General features: G+C 36.5%; 1 protein-coding gene across 1 annotated transcript in view; it reads left to right on the top strand.

Annotated features, from left to right (window-relative positions):
- USH2A (usherin) overlaps positions 1 to 16,911 on the top strand; it is an 891,077-nt gene that overhangs the window by 427,156 nt on the left and 447,010 nt on the right. The window contains 4 exon segments of the mRNA XM_037823757.1: positions 7,064 to 7,165; positions 9,103 to 9,282; positions 10,292 to 10,422; positions 12,896 to 13,169. Coding sequence (XP_037679685.1) covers positions 7,064 to 7,165; positions 9,103 to 9,282; positions 10,292 to 10,422; positions 12,896 to 13,169 — 687 coding nt within the window.

Below are 16,911 nucleotides of genomic sequence, written 5' to 3' on the forward strand. Positions count from 1 at the left end.
AACTTGTTCCTACCATACCCACCAGAACTTAAAAAGCCATAGTCGTTCCTGAGCATTCCCAGAATGTTAAATTTACCCATGATAACTTTTTTATTATTAGATTATAGTTCCCTCTTCACTAATTGCTATCTATCGCTAATAATATATATCTATATTATTATATTAATAATATATATCTATTCTATATTATCTATCGCTAGGTCTCCTACATTCTATATTATAAACCATTTATTTTACATGTTTCAGTGTTCACATTAGTGGTAACATATAATATTTCTCTTTTTGTGCCTGTCTTATTTTGCTCAGCATTATGTCTTCAAGGTTCATCTATGTCGTCATATGTTTCACGACATCATTCCTTCTTACTGCTGCATAGTATTCCATCATGTGTAAATACCACATTTTATTTATCCACTCATCTGTTGAAGGACATTTGGGTTGTTTCCATCTTTTGGCAATTGTGAATAATGCTGCTATGAACATTGGCGTGCAGATATCTATTCGTGTCACTGCTTTCAGATCTTCTGGGTATATACTAATAAGTGCGATTGCTGGATCGAAGATAACTCTGTATCTAGTTTTCTAAGGAACTTCCAGACTGTCGTCCAGAGTGGCTGAACCATTATACAGTCCCTCCAACAATGAATAAGAGTTCCAATTCTCCACATCTTCTCCAGCATTTATAGTTACCTGCTTGTTTAATGGCAACCATTCTAATTGCTGTGAGATGGTATCTCATTGTGGTCTTAATTTGCATCTCCCTAACAGCTAGTGAAGCTGAACATTTTTTCATGTGTTTTTTGCCCATTTGTATTTTCTCTTCAGAGAACTGTCTTATATCTTTTGCCCATTTTATAATTGGGATGTCTGTACTATTGTTGTTGAGTTGTAGGATTTCTTTATATATGCAAGGTATCAGTCTTTTGTCAGATACATGGTTTCCAAATACATTTTTTCCCATTGAGTTGGCTGCCTCTTCACCTTTTGACAAATTCCTTTGAGGTATAGAAACTTCTAAGCTTGAGGAGTTCCCATTTATCTATTTTCTCTTTTGTTGCTTGTGTTTTGGGTATAAGGTCTAGGAAGTGACCGCCTAATACAAGGTCCTGAAGATGTTTCCCTACATTATCTTCTAGGAGTTTTATGGTACTGTCTCTTATATTGAGGTCTTTAACCCATTCTGAGTTAATTTTTGTGTAAGCTGTGAGGTAGGGGTCCTCTTTAATTCTTTTGGATATGGATATCCAACTCTCCCAGCCCCATTTGTTGAAAAGACTATTATGTCCCAGTTCAGTGGCTTTGGGGGCCTTATCAAAGATCAGTCAACCATAGATCTGGGGGTGTATCTCTGAATTCTCAATCTGATTCTGTTGATCAGTATGTCAATGTTTGTGCCAATATCATGCTGTTTTGATTACTGTGGCTTTATAATAAGCTTCAAAGTCAGGGAGTGTAAATCTTCCCACTTTGTTTTTCTGTTTTAGAATGTTTTTAGCAATTCAAGGCATTTTCCCTTTCCAAATAAATTTAATAACTAGCTTTTCCAAGTCTGCGAGGTAGGTTGTTGGAATTTTGATTGGGATTGCATTGAATCTGTAGATGAGTTTGAATAGAATTGACATCTTAATGACATTTAGCCTTCTTATCCACGAACATGGAATATTTTTTCATCTTTTTAGTCCCTTTCTATTTCTTTTATACAGTTATATAGTTTTCTTTATATAGGTCTTTTACATCTTTGGTCAAGTTTATTCCTAGGTACTTGATTTTTTTTTAGTTGCCATTGAAAATGGTATCTTTTTCTTGAGTATCTCTTCAGTTTGGTCATTTCTAGTGTATAGGAACATAACTGACTTATGCACATTAATCTTGTATCCTGCTATTTTGCTAAGTTTGTTTATTAGCTCTAGTAGCTGTGACATTGATTTCTCAGGGTTTTCAAGATATAAGATCATATCGTCTGCAAATAATGACAGTTTTAATTCTTCCTTTCCTATTTGGATGCCTTTTATTTCTTTGTCTTGCCAGATTGCCCTGGCTAGCACTTCCAGCACAATGTTGACTAACAGTGGTGACAGCGGGCATCCTTGTCTTGTTCCTGATCTTAGAGGGAAGGCTTTCAGTCTCTTCCCATTGAGTACTATGCTGGCTGTGGGTTTTTCATATATGCTTTTTATCATATTGAGGAAATTTCCTTCAGTTCCTACCTTCTGAAGTGTTTTTATCAAGAAGGGATGTTGGATTTTGTCAGATGATCCCAGATGATCATTTGATTTTTCCCTTTTGACTTGTTAATGTGTTGTAATACATTGACTGATTTTCTTATGTTGAACCATCCTTACATGCCTGGGATGAACCCTACTTGGTCATGTTGTATGATTTTTTTTAATATGTCCTTGGATTCGATTTGCAATTAATTTGTTGAGAATTTTTGTGTCTATATTCACTAGGGAGATTGGCCTGTAATTTTCCTTTCTTGTAGCATCTTTACCTGGTTTTGGTATTAGAGTGATGTTTAGCTTCATAAAATATGTTAGGTAGTAGTCTGTTTTCTTCAATGTTTTGAAACAGTTTAAGTAAGATTGGTGTCAGTTCTTTTTGGAAAATTTGGTAGAATTCCTCTGTGAAGCCATCTGGCCCTGGGCATTTATTTGAGGGAAGCTTTTTGATGACTGGGTGGATCTCTTTGCTTGTGATTGGTTGGTTGAGATCTTATATTTCTTCTCTGGTCAGTCTGGGTTGTTCATGTGTTTCCAGGAAATTGTCCATTTCCTCTACATTATCTAGTTTGTTGGCATACGGTTGTTCATAGTATCCTCTTATAATTTTTTAAATTTCTTTGGGATCTGCAGTAATGTCTCCTCTCTCATTCATTGTTTTGTTTATTTGGGTCTTTTCTCTTTTTAATTTTGTCAGTCTAGCTAGGGGCTTGTTAATCTTGTTGATCTTCTCAAAGAACCAACTTTTGGTGTTATTTATTCTCTCTATTGTTTTTTGATTCTCTATGTCATTTATTTCTGCTTTAATTCTTGTTATTTCTTTTCTTCTACTTGGTTTAAGATTAGTTTGCTGTTCATTTTCTAGCTTCTTCAGTTGCTCCATTAGTTCTTCAATTTTAGCTTTTTCTTTCTTTTTAATGTATGCATTTAGTGCTATAAATTTCCCCCTCAGTACCACTTTTGATGCATCCCATAGGTTTTGGTATGTTGTGTTCTCATTTTCATTCGTCTCTCTATATTTAGCAATTTCTCTTGCTATTTCTTCTTTAACCCACTGATTATTTAGGAGAATGTTGTTTAACCTCCAGGTATTTGTGAATTTTCTAAGTCTCTGATGGTTACTGACTTCTAATTGTATTCCACTGTGATCAGAAAATGTGCTTTGAATAATTTCAGTTTTTAAAAAATGTATTGAGGTTTTTTGTTTGTTTGTTTGTTTGTTTTTAATGGCCCAGCATATTATCTGTTCTGGAGAAAGTTCTGTGAACACTAGAGAAGAATGTATATCCTGGTGATTTAGGATGTAATGCTCTATATATGTCTGTTAATTCAAATTCATTTATCAAATTGTTTAGGTTTTCAGTTTCCTTATTGGTGGTCTGTCTGGTTGATCTATCTATAGGAGAGAGTGATGTATTGAAGTCTCCCACAGTTATTGTGGAAACATCTATTGCTTCCTTTAATTTTGCCTATGTTTGTCTCATGTATTTTGGGGCACCTTGATTGGGTGCATAAACATTTTTGATTGTTTTTTCTTCTTGTTGAATTGTCTCTTTTATTAGTATGTAGTGGCCTTTTTTGTCTCTCATAAAATCCTTATTTTATCTGAGATTAATATTGGTACTCCTACTTTTTCTTGGCTATAGCTTGCATGAAATATATTTTCCATCCTTTCACTTGCAATTTCTTTGTGTCCCTGTGTCTAAAATGAGTCTCTTGTATGCAACATATTGGTGGTTCATATTTTTTAATCCATTCTGCCAATCTATATCTTTTAATTGGGGAGTTTAATCTGTTAACATTCAATGTTGTTACTGTGAATGCATTTCTTGAATTAGCCGTCCTGTCCTTTGGTTTGTGTTTGTCAAATATATTTTTCCCCTTTCTCTCTTACTGTCCTTTAATGTACCTATACTGAATCTCTTTAGTTATGAACCTTCCTCCATACCTCTCCCTCCTTTCTTTGTTTCTCTGTTGTAAGGGCTCCCTTCAATATCTCCAGTAGGGCAGGTCTCTTGTTAGCAAATTCTCTCAGCATTTGTTTGTCTGTGAAAAAATTTAAGGTCTCCCTCAAATTTGAAGGAGAGCTTTGCTGGATAAAGAATTCTTGGTTGGCAATTCTTCTCTTTCAGAAATTTAAATATGTCATGTCACTGCCTTCTCACCTCCATAGTGGCCGCTGAGTAGTCACTGCTTAGTCTTATGCTGTTTCCTTTGTAAGTGGTGAATATTTTTTCTCTTCCTGCTTTCAGAACTTGCTCCTTCTCTTTAGCATTTGACAATCTGATCAGAATATGTCTCAGAATGGTTTTATTTGGATTTATTCTGTTTGGAGTTCATTTGGCATCTGTGATTTGTGTATTTATATTGTTTAGAAGGTTTGGGACATTTTACCCGACAATATCTTTGAATACTCTTCCTGGACCTTTACCCTTCTCTTCCCTTTCTGGAACACCAATGATTCTTATATTTGTGTGCTTTATGTTGTCCATCATATCCCTGAGATCCATTTGGGTTTTTTTGACTTTTTTCCCCCATCCTTTCTTTGGTTCTTTTGCTTTCTGTTCTGTCCTCTTCTAGCTCACTGATCCACTGATCAGCTTCCTGTAGTCTAGTACTATGAGTATCCAGAATCTTTTTAATTTGATTGATAGTTTATTTCCGTAAGGTATATTTTTTTATTTACTCTTGCAAATTCTTCTTTATGCTCTTCAAGGGTCTTCTTCATGTCCTTTATATCCTGTGCCATGATCTTGTTGTTTGTCATTAGTTCTTTGATTAATTGCTCCAAGTACTGTGTCTCCTCTGATCTTTTGATTTGAGTGTTTCAGTTTGGCTTATCCATATCTTCTGGTTTCTTTATATGCTTTAAAATTTTCGGTTGTTTTTAGCCTCTTGGCATTTGCTTATCTTGATAGGGTTCTTTTAGGATATGTAGACTTATTTAAACAATAATCTCTAATTTGTAAGAGCTACGACTTGGTGGAGTACACTTTCTTTGACTAACCAGCAGGTGGTATCCACAAGCCACCTGTTCCCCTCAAGCCAGTTCTCCCCAGCTTTTGGTCTTTGTAGTGAGTGGGGGTCTGAACCTTGTGGGGTCCAATTGGTGCACCAAATTTCCATGTGTAGTTGGTGGTGCCCTCCCTGAATATGGGGGGAGGGGATACCTGAGCAGTTAGGAAGGGAGGATGGCTTTAATAATCAAATCTCCTAGGTGTTCCTGGGGACTTAAAGCTGTTGCAGGAGTCCAAACTTTCGGTTCAGTCTCACCAGTTTGTCTCTGCCGTGGACCCACAAGTCCCTAGTATTGGTGTATGATCCCTGGGACTGTTGTGTGGGTTCCTCTTCCAAGCCATGCCCTCCTAGGTCCTCTGCTGAGGGAAGACTGTGCTACGTCACAGATGAGTGGTGTTCCCCAAGGGAAGCTCTGGGCGACGGGGCCATGTAGGGGTGTTCCCAACCTGCTAAAAAGATGGTGGTATGCAGCATGGTAATTTTCCCCTTTTCACGGACCTCCACCTTCCCAGCTCCAGGACAGTTAGCTGCAGGTGTGTGAAAGGCTATCATCCATACCAGATACTGAGGCTTGTGTGAGGGGCTGCGGGAGGCAGTTCCCGCCACACTGGGTTGTGCGGTTCTGGGTGCTGGATCCACAGCTGCTTTTGGGTTTTTAAACTAATCCATCTCCAAATGCCAGCCTCCTGTTTCTCCTGATCATGGCATGGCTGCTGGTTCTCCAGCAGGCTCACTCACTCAATTTGGAATGCAGACTTCCAGTTTCACCAAGTGCACAGTCCCTGTGGATTTAACAGACCTTGTCCAGCTAGTGCGTTGCTAGAACTGGATTCTGGAGCGCTTTCTGTCTTTTATCTAGTATTTTTCATGGAGACATTTTTTTACCCTGTCTCTCCTAATCTGCCGTCTTCCTCCCCCTCATGCCTGTTTTTTAAAATAAATTTTTATTGGTGCATAACTATGCCCATTCACTTACATAGTGTTTATTGCTGCTACCATCCTATATGGTCTGGAAAGTCTGAAATATATACTGGCTGGCCCTTTTCATAAAGAGTCTTCTGACTCCTGATGCAGAACGGGACTGCATGGTTTGGGGCCTGGGAAACTGGAGGAATGTGGTTGCCATTGACTAAGGAGGGGCAGACTGGGGGGGAAACAGATTTGGAGAGCGAAATTCAGAACTCAGTTTTGAACGTTATGTCTTAGATGTCTCTAAGACATCCAAGCGGAGATATGAAGCATGCTGTTGGATATGTAAGTCTGAGTTCAAGGGAGAGAGAGGTGTAGAGTGGGGATAAAAATTGGGAGTTGTTTACTAAGCATGGTATTTAAAGCCAAGGGACCAGATATAAGTAGGGTAATTAGAGTAGTTTGAAGCTCTGGTTTAAAGCAAAACAAAACAAAACAAACCCACAAGCTCTCTCTCCACAAAAACGGGTAGCATAGGTAGGAATCTTAACAGGGGATTTGTATTGTTATGAAGCATAGTCAGGGTTCCAGGCTCCTTCTGAGTCTTTGGTAGTTTGCAATCGTGCCCAGACTTCTGTTCATCCCTCTGCAGCGCTTAGGGAGTTAGTGTAGACAGAGCAGACAGGAGGTCTGATAAAGGAGGAGCTCTAGGTCAATTAGGACACTGCATTGAGGCCATTAGGAAGAACCAGTAAAGAAAAGTAATCAGGAGTGGCCTGAGGGTACTCAGGAATGAGGTAAGAGGAAAACCAAAAGAAAACAGTATCCCAAAAGCCCAGTGAAGGGTTTTATCATTTATTAAATGAGCAGAAATAAATTATCCTGATGAAGTTGAATCCTCATCTCCTCTTTTAAAGGTTCCTCAGATGTCCTGAATGGTAGTACTATTATTGGAAATAACACAGGAGTCTTTGTGGGAGGTCTGCCAGCAGGTTTCTCCATCCTTAGGAAGGATCCTGGTGAGTTTAGTGAAGTATAGAATTAAATATTGTCAATGACATTTAGAAGAGTCAATTTGCATTGCCTTAAAATATGAATAATAGTATTATTTTCTATCTCAAGCCATATTTCCTATATCAGTATGTTCAAAAATTTCCTTTATATCTCTTTTTGCTAAAGAAACCATGTATTATCTATGTCTATATTGTTAGTGCCCAGTTCTTAGTATATAAATGGGATCATGAAACTTTTGCTGAATTACATTATACTTATTTAAGTTAAAGTTGCATTATATTAGGAATTAGGTATAGATTTTCTGAGATTTTAAATTGAATGTAAATGAAAAAATGGAAAATTATGAGCTTGATTTACGCTTAAAATAGGATGATTATCCCTAAATATCCATAGACGAATCAAATATGGTCTTGCTACAATAGAGGACACAGATATATAAACAGATACTTCCAATCTAATGTCACACATGCTGTAATTGAGGTATGGACAAAGTGCCCATGCTTTCAGGACAAGAGAACAAAAACACACTCTAAAATGAAACTGATAAAAACCAACATAAATGAGATTAACCTTATGCAGAAAAAAACCACCCTTTAAATATATTGCTAATCATTCTTGTTCTCTCAAGTCTTCATCAAGGGTAATAGGGTGCCCCCTCAGTCTCTTCCAGGAGGTTAAGATGTAAGCAACATAAATATTACAAGTAAGCCAGGACCCAGTTAATTATAATTTGTTCAAGGGTGGTAGACTTCAGGGAATGAAGGTGAAGAAGAGCAAAAGGAACATAAAATATTCAGTGCATTTTGGAGAGGAATCCTCTCCAAATTCAATTCTTGAGGCATTCAGATCCTCAAGACTGAATAGCCTTACCTCATCAAAAACATGTCTAGAGTAGAGACAGTTTCCATTCAGCTACTTTAGACTGGTAGAGAAGTCCCTCTAAAACATTCACACATGCAAGCGCACATGCAGGGGTGCAAGAGCCTTTGTTCTAATTATTTGCCCATCAAGCAGACTTTCGTCCAGAAAGCAGGAGAGAATACCCTGATACCAAGTACCCTTTCTATAGAGAACATATCTCCATTATAAATAAATAATTTGATACTGTATATATAAATTGGCCTTGTAAAATGTGATTGTATCCTTCAGATAGTTTGTATGGTGTGTGACTATCTCAAAAAAAAAAAAATGCATTAAGAAATGTGATTGCTGGTGAATAACTTCCCTAGAATCAAGTCATGAAGTCAAAGGCTGAAAGCCAATCCTTGAACTGATAGAGAATGGCATTGCCTTACAAAGTTGAGACATACTCAGCAGCTTGCTCTCCAGGGCACTCTCTCTACTTATCTCTTGCTCTTTTTCACTCTCTCATTTGCACATTTTCTTTTTCCCTCACCCCCTTAAAATCACCCTAATAGCTATATTCATAAGCTCCAAATTTACCTGCTCTGGAGAGTTCTGAATTTCAGATCAATATTACACCATTTCCTAAAAATGAAATCAAATTATTGAATCACTTGAATAACATACTGGTTCATGATAATGAATAAACTGAAGTAAACTATAGATTTGATAAAAACACCTCCTTCAAACCTTTATTTTTAGAAGTTTTTATAGCACTTTTATTTTTAAGGCTAGTGGCAGATAGAATTTCCCATATTAACTTCCAAAGGCAATATTCTTGCTTACACTGTAAAACAGGAATATCACCTAAACATCCACATTCTGAAGATATGATGTGCCAGAACCAGGGCTAAATGTTAAAATTGTTACCAATCACCAGAGCTGAGGGTTTGGTGTTTATATGAGTCATTAAGATGTTTGCAGTAAGTAGGTGGTAAGAGCTATGGTCTATTTCTTTGATTTTAATGGCATATGAAATTAATTAATTGAAAAGAATATTTAAAAATACGTATTTCTTGATATCTATTAACTCCTGCAGAAATAGTCCAAAAGGGTTTTGTGGGCTGTCTCAAGGATGTGTTTTTTATGAAGAATTACAATCCCTTTGCTGTCTGGGAACCTCTGGAGTGGCAGAATTCTGAAGAGCAAGTCAATGTGTACAACAGCTGGGAGGGATGCCCCACTTCATTGAAAGAAGGGGCCCAGTTCCTAGGAACAGGTAAACCCTTAAACAGACACCAGTGTTTGTTTAGCATGTGTGTTCACCCTTGGCAAAATTTAATCTCCCCTGTCCAATTACTTTGACACCATATGAACCTAGTATACACAGAAATACCTACTTATGCCATCATCTACATAAAAAAATATTATCAAAGTCTGAATATGGAACATAAATTGTAAGATTCATAAATATCTCTTCACCTGTAAGATCTCAGGTGGAGCATGGCAGTTCTTGGTTATATAGGTTAGTTTCACAGAGGTCCATTTGTAAGCCAGTTTTTTTGGAAGTGAGAATGCAGGTTTACTTAGAAAGACTTTTCAAACTTAGAAAGATGTTTTGCTTATTAGATTAATTCACAGAGACTAATCTGTGTAGTGGGTTACATTGGCCATTGAGGGGGAGCTGGAGAATATAGCCTCCATTCCTGTCATTGTTCGTTCCAAAGGCTACAGTGAAAAAGGTGAGGTGTGGTCTCCCTGGCATACCTCCTACCCCCAGTCTCTGCCTTGGAAGTCCCCCAAGGGAAGGGAAGGAAGGGCAGATGGAGGCCAGGTGGACAGGTCTTGTCCTTCAGATGAAAGCCCACTTCTGCCTCCTACATTTATAACTAATTTGCTTGGCTATCAGGTTGCTTAAACTACCTTCAGAACAGAAAGCTAAATAATATAATCGGTGTACTTTTCATTTTTCTTTTCTCATTAGAGTGATTATTCTGAGTTCCCCTTAGTCAATACAACTGCTTATTGTTCATATCTAAATAAAACAGTAATAATCTTAATTCTGTCTGTGATTTAGAGAGTAAATTGCTTCCTTTTAAAAGGTGTATCAAGTCCATTCTGCCACTTCTGTACAATTACAAGAGAGGTTTCTTAGCATTGGTTTGTATCTTCTTTTGTGACAGATTTACTCAGTGATGATCTATAACGTAGAGAGTCTTATAACACCCTTACGATGCTGGTGATATTGGTTTTTACATGTTAATGTGTATATTTTCTTATCTTTAAAGGGTTTCTGGAACTTCCTCCATATACATTTAATGGTGGAATGGACTTTGAGATTTCCTTTAAGTTCAGAACCGACCAATTGAATGGATTACTTCTTTTTGTTTACAACAAAGATGGACCTGATTTTCTTGCTGTATGTTAATTAATTTAATTAAATTTATTTTAAAATGGCAGGCCCACTTTAAACTATATAAGCCATGTGTTAAGATTATACTCGAATTTTTTTTTGAAAATTCACTTTTGTTTTCATTTTCTCCCCTGAGTCATTTTTAGTTTTGGAGTCCTGTGAAACAGTTTATATTTTAGGATCATAGTGATTTTTTAAAATTATAATTATTGCTGTTAAAATTACATTTCTAACAAAACAAACTAAGTAATAAGGACTTAAGAAAATCCAGTTTAATTTCCCAATCTATGAAAAATATTATTTCCTTTATTATCTTTTAATATAACAGTTTCAAAAGAAAATATATCATATATATTTCATCATATATATATATATATTATAAAGTATAAAAATATAATGGACACTCATGAATCTACCATTCAACCCAAGAATTAAAATATGATCATTATCCTGCATCTACATATGGGGTCTCTCCTATCCAATTTCCCTGTCTCCTTCCAGAGGTAATATCTAATCAGAATTTTGTATATATCACCCCCTTGCAATTTTCATAGTTTTAGGACCCATGTGTATATGCCTAAAAATTATTATTTTTGAAAGTTATAAAAATTGTATTATACTCTGTCTCTGGGGAGCTGCCATTTGACATTGTTTCTGAGTCACTCATGTTTCCCATGTTGCTGTACATTTTTGTGCCTGTGTAATATTATGCCATCTCTTGTCAGTGATGTATTGGTTGTTTCCAGGTTTTTGCTATGGTGAATACGGCTGCTATGAACAACCTGCTGGAAGTTTTTACTAGCCTTTATCCATGTAGTCAGATAGCACTGTCCGAAGTAATAATGTTATTAACAGGTTTCCTTAATTCCAGTCTAGCTCTTATTTCCACTTTATACTTATGACTACAGAGGTGAACATTTAGAGCAAGATTATAGTAGAAAGATTATGGGCTTTGGTGCCAGGAAGCCCTAGGTTTAAAATCTTGTTCTACTATTGTCTACATGCTCTTTAGTAATGTATTTCAACTGGTAAGAGACTTAGTTTCTTCACACTTAACATAGAGAGAATAGCCACTTAGAGAATTGTTGTGAAGGGTAGTGATGATCCATGTAAAGCATTCGGTTTAGCATCTGAAATAGAGCAATTATTCAGTACATGATAATTACCTCTATCATTAAAGTGAAATCTGATTATTTCATTTCCCTATTTTGAAATGGTATTGGTTATAAAAGAAAGATGAGTTTGTTTTCCATATTACTCAAAATACTCTGAAGTCTGACCTCCATATCCTGGTAAGACTCTCTCTAACTCTCCCACCTAACTCAGTCATTTTCCCTGAACTCAGTGAGCTCATAAGTGTTCCTGTGCTCTTTTTCATGTCAGTCACCCTGCTTGGAAGGCCCTCCATGGATCATATATATTGCCAAAAACCTTACTTCAAACCTCTCCCAATTTCCAGGGAGCAAAAAGCATATACTTTCTCTGTTCCCCTCGTACCTCATCCTCATCCTGGTTGTAGTTTCCACCCCCTTATGTTTGCCTCTGCTGTTAGAGAGCAGATTCTTGGAAACAGTGTTTATCTTAGAGCAGCAGGTTCATGGAATAGAGTAGTGGACTCAATGAATGGATAAATGAATGAATGACTGCTTACGTGATGTACTTCACAAAGATGATGTTTACATAGAAAAATAATATTTTTTTCCTCTGACATTACCCAATTTATTTTACTTGACACAATGAATCTCAAATTTTCAAGTATCTTATGGTTGTTGATTTGATTTCTAACAAAATAAGAACATGGTAAGCAAAATAATTGTCATGTAAAGTTTTGAAGGAAAACATATGGAGGCATTTCTTTTACCATGAAAATCTGGGTAAAATGTGTTCACATTAGAAAATGGCACATTAATCTAAAAGAATACACATAGAAGCAAATATGTTAGTTAGAGATTTAGAATAATAAAACTGAAATATTGAATCGAAATACATCTTATAAATTTGAAATTGAGTTCACCAGTTAAAATAAGCTTAATCAAGCTTGACATTTCATTTTCTTATTGTCTTGTCATATTTTCCCCCAATTTAAATCAATATATTAAATAGTATTTTCTCATTTTCTAAAACTCAAATAAAAATAGAGTCATAGTTCAAACTGTTCTATTCTCTTCAGTCATCCAGTCACTTATGCTAGAGCTTAATCTTTTACCTCTGTTGTGTCAAAAAAATTTTATCACAGAGAATAATCATTTCTTGGTATGAATTTGTTTGACTCAATACAACATTCCTCATGTCAATTATAAGCTTGTAAAGCACTTCATTATATGTTACTCCAAGTCTGCTTAGGATAAAATGGAACATTTTTATAGAGTGCTTTCAGGGAAATTTCTTGCTTTTCTTCAAGAAATTGATCTTTTGTTCTTTCCCAAACTGTTCTGTAGTCTTTTTATACACCTATTTTCTTTTTTAATTTGAAATACAGATGGAGCTTAAGAGTGGAATATTGAGCTTCCTGTTAAATACCAGCCTTACCTTTACACAAGTGGATCTATGGCTGGGGCTGTCCTACTGTGATGGAAAGTGGAACAAAGTAGTTATTAAAAAGGAAGGCTCAGTCATATCAGCAAGCATGAATGAGCTGATAGAGCGTGCGTCAGAATCCAGCACCCAGTCTCTGAGAGTGAACTCCCCAGTCTATGTTGGAGGAGTCCCACAGCAGCTGCAGACCTCTTACAAACACCTGAGTTTGGAACAAGGTAAACTCCACCAGGAGATATTCATGAATCAATACAACCCTGATCCTACCAAGTTTCAGTGGTTTTGTATTTCAATATAGTAATAGAATCAGGCTGAAAGCAATATCCATCTTTCTTCTTCTTTTTTTTTTTTGGGGGGGGGGAGATTTTTAAGCCTTAAATGAATCACAGGACACTTCAAATAGTTTTGACTATTGCCCTTAAAAGTATACTATCTTACCTAGTTATAATAATATATTTATTTCAACATGTCCTCAGCAAATATAATTAATATATAAAAAACAATATATGTAAACAAACATATGTCCTTATATGTTTTACTTGAAAACACATGGGGCTCTAGTGCTTTGGGATATTAACGATTATCTGTATTTACTGATAAATAAATTAGGTTGGTGTGTACAACTAGGAAAAACGGCATGTAAAGTCATTGTGTTATTTTCTGTTATAAATGTCAATTGTCTCCATGTTTTTTTGATAGGGCTTTCATGAGACGAAACCACATGAAAGCATTGGTTTAGTTTAATTCCAAACATACTATAACATACAATAATCAACATACATTATTGATTACTAATAACTATCAGAGAAAGGAAATGTGCTTTCCTTATAACTAAAGCAAGCAATTGACTCCTGTAAGTTTGAACATAATCAGTAAAATTATTAATTAAAAAAAAAGACTAACAAAAACTGGGTGCAAACTGTGCCAGGCATGTTTCTGAGAACTTTATATGAGAATGATTGAGTGAATTCTTTATAAGAAGCCTATAAGTTAGGTATTATTATGCTTATTATCATTTTACAGATGAGGAAGCTGAAGCCCAGAGAGGAAGGTAACTCATGCAAGGCCACATGGCTAGTGAGCAGGCAGCAAACCTAGGACTCTGTCTCAGGCAGCCTGGTGTCTAAGTCCACTCTCCTTATTACAATCAGTGATCTCTTTTACAGACATTAGTCCCTGTTCCCTCTCTATAGAGTGGGAACAAGCACAGAAATTTCCAGTATGTGGCCAAGTATGTTCTTATGTAGAAAATGCTCTCTACTTATTTCAAAATTGATGTGCTTTGAATGGTTAAAATTTCCATGAAGCACTCTTTGCCTGTTTGGTAAGTACTTAAAGATTTAAATGCCTTTGAATGGAAAATATATGGCAAGCTCTAAGGACACTTTTAGAAGGGTACTGGTAAGGAGTTAATGAATAACTGGGGTGTAAGACAGTAATGACATTTTCAAGGCACTTAAGATGTAACAGCAGCTAAAAATATTACCTTCTAATAAGGGCTTCTCCAGGTTTTCTGGTTTCTGAGGTTAGAAAGAGCTTGAAAACCCTGTGTATGAACAAAGATTATTTGATTCTGTTTACTTCTGGGAAATGAAACTATATATTAAGGCTTGTGCTTTCAAAGTACACCAACACCCATTTCTATGACAGTCCTAGAGACATAGCTAAAATCAGAATTGTAAGATAATGAGAGAAGTTTAAAACATCACCAGAGACCTAAGGGAGAAAATTTAGCCTACAATATGACTAGGTCTATGATACTGAAAGATATTTTATTTATGGGTAATGCTAAATTTTTATTAGGTCAGTATCATCCATATCAATGGTTCTCAAACCACTGATAATATATTGAAGTATAGTAGTTGGAGTATAGTAAGAACTCAATAACATTAATTATTATATAATATAGTATATAAGAGGCATATGAACCACCTGGAGAGGTTGTTAAAAATGCAGATTTTATAAGCCCATCTCCTAAGATTCTGATTCAGATGCTACTGACAAATGCTGATCGCTGTAAGTAACTGCATGTTTAATATAGTGACCAGGAAAAAAGTTCACAATAAAGAGATGCTGCATGCATAAAGCAAATTGCAGTGAAAATGAATCATGTTCACTTAAAATACTTCTTTCTCAATCCACTAATAACTGTTCTTAAAAATCTCTCTTCCGTTTGTATGCCTCTCAATTAGCACCTTTTTTTCAGAGGCTATATCTTTTGCTCGTCTTAGTGAAATTCTTTTTCTTATCCATTAACATTGTACTCTACATTTGAATCAAATGTCAAATCACTTTTCCTTGTGTTTTGGAAATGTTGAGCAATATAATTTACCTAAAGATGTACTACATCAAATCATAGGAATTTATCTTCTTAGAGTTATCACTTAGGTCTAGTTGGGAGAGGCTGGGCCATGGCATTTGGTTTGAAAGGTTATAGGCTGCCTAAAGCACCCAGCTAAGAAGTTGGGAGTGGGGGCTGAAACCCAGCCTGCTGCCAACCCAAGTGCCTGGCATAGGATTACCACTCCTAGAGAAAAGGCTACCGTTTTTCCAGTTCATTGACTTAGAGCTCTGGGCCATCTTTTAATAATTTGAGGGCCTGGTGGTGAGTGAGGGTGGGTCTATTTTGATTCCTACAAAGGCCAGGAAGCAAGAAAAGGAAGAGTCTTCCCACTTCCCCCAAATCTTCCCTATCTCCTCCTCTTGTCCTAACACCCCATTCAAATTTTGAAGGAAGTTGGGGAGTGTTTCTGTTGGAGCAGAGTTGGAAGAATGGTGCAAATCTCATTTGACCTAGCTCCTTGGCTGCTGCACTGAGTGTACAACAGGAGAAACCTACACTAGAGCTCAGGTTGCTTTGTTTCTAAGGTTTGAGGCCAGAGGACCACTTCCTAAGGAGGTTAGGATTTACAAGCCTCATCCTATAGCTCTCTGGACCTTTTTCTTTATTTGGAAAATGAAGGAAGACTATCTTGATGGCCTTTCCTAAATTTAAAATACCATCTTGTGTGTTTATTTTTATGACATTTCCTATAACAGTACTTACATGTTTGCCAACAATCCCCTTCCACTGTTCTCATTTTGTTGGCAGGGAAATTAGAGTGCAGAGAAGTTAGGTAACTCAGCTATGTGCCATCAGAAAATTACTGCTGGTAAAGAAATTAGAATCCTTAGCTTCTGAATTTTCAAGGAGATGCTTTTATATTGAGCTTCATTGCTTTCAATTCAATTCACCAAACTTATTGAGGGTCTATTGTGTGTTCAAGATAGACCAGTAGTATTGATCAGTGGGGCCTAAAGGAATGTGAATAATAGCAAAAGACATTTAAAAGGAAATAGGCTGCAACTTAATGTGTTAGGAGACATGGCAAGACATCATATAAATGCTGAATAGAACAATATGGTCATTGTTACTATTAACTTATTTTACTGTTAAGTATTGCATTATGCCTTATTTCCATTCCCTGCTGATGTGCTTTAATCCTGCAAAGAGCTAATCATGTGTTTGGGGCTTTCAAACTTGACAGTGCTTTGTTCTGCAAGAGTGTGTGTGTGTGTGCTGCTGCCATCCCAAACTCAGTCCTGTTTGTCCCTTCTATTACAATTCCGTGCAGTCTCCTGAGCAGAGCACTGTCAAACCTCGTTGAGCTGATCTCTGTTTACACAAAATAGCATGCAATTCAAAGCAACTGCTATTCCCTCCCCGACTGGATGCCCTGTGGTTCTCTAACAAGAAGTAGTGAATGCTCCAAATCCATTTCATCTGCATTCTCTGTTAGACTTCACAGAACTGTAGTGCACTGTGGTTATTCTTAAGTCAATTGTGTAGAATATGCATTCTTATGAAACCTCATGGTGCTGCTAGTACCAAAGCTGAATGCTGGCCCTTGCATGCTGTCATACTAACATGAGTGCAAACCTGGTACCATTTTATATATTGAAGATTGTGGAACTCAGGGA

The sequence above is a fragment of the Choloepus didactylus genome, chromosome 2 (assembly GCF_015220235.1).
Source record: "Choloepus didactylus isolate mChoDid1 chromosome 2, mChoDid1.pri, whole genome shotgun sequence".
Lineage (NCBI taxonomy): Eukaryota > Metazoa > Chordata > Mammalia > Pilosa > Megalonychidae > Choloepus > Choloepus didactylus.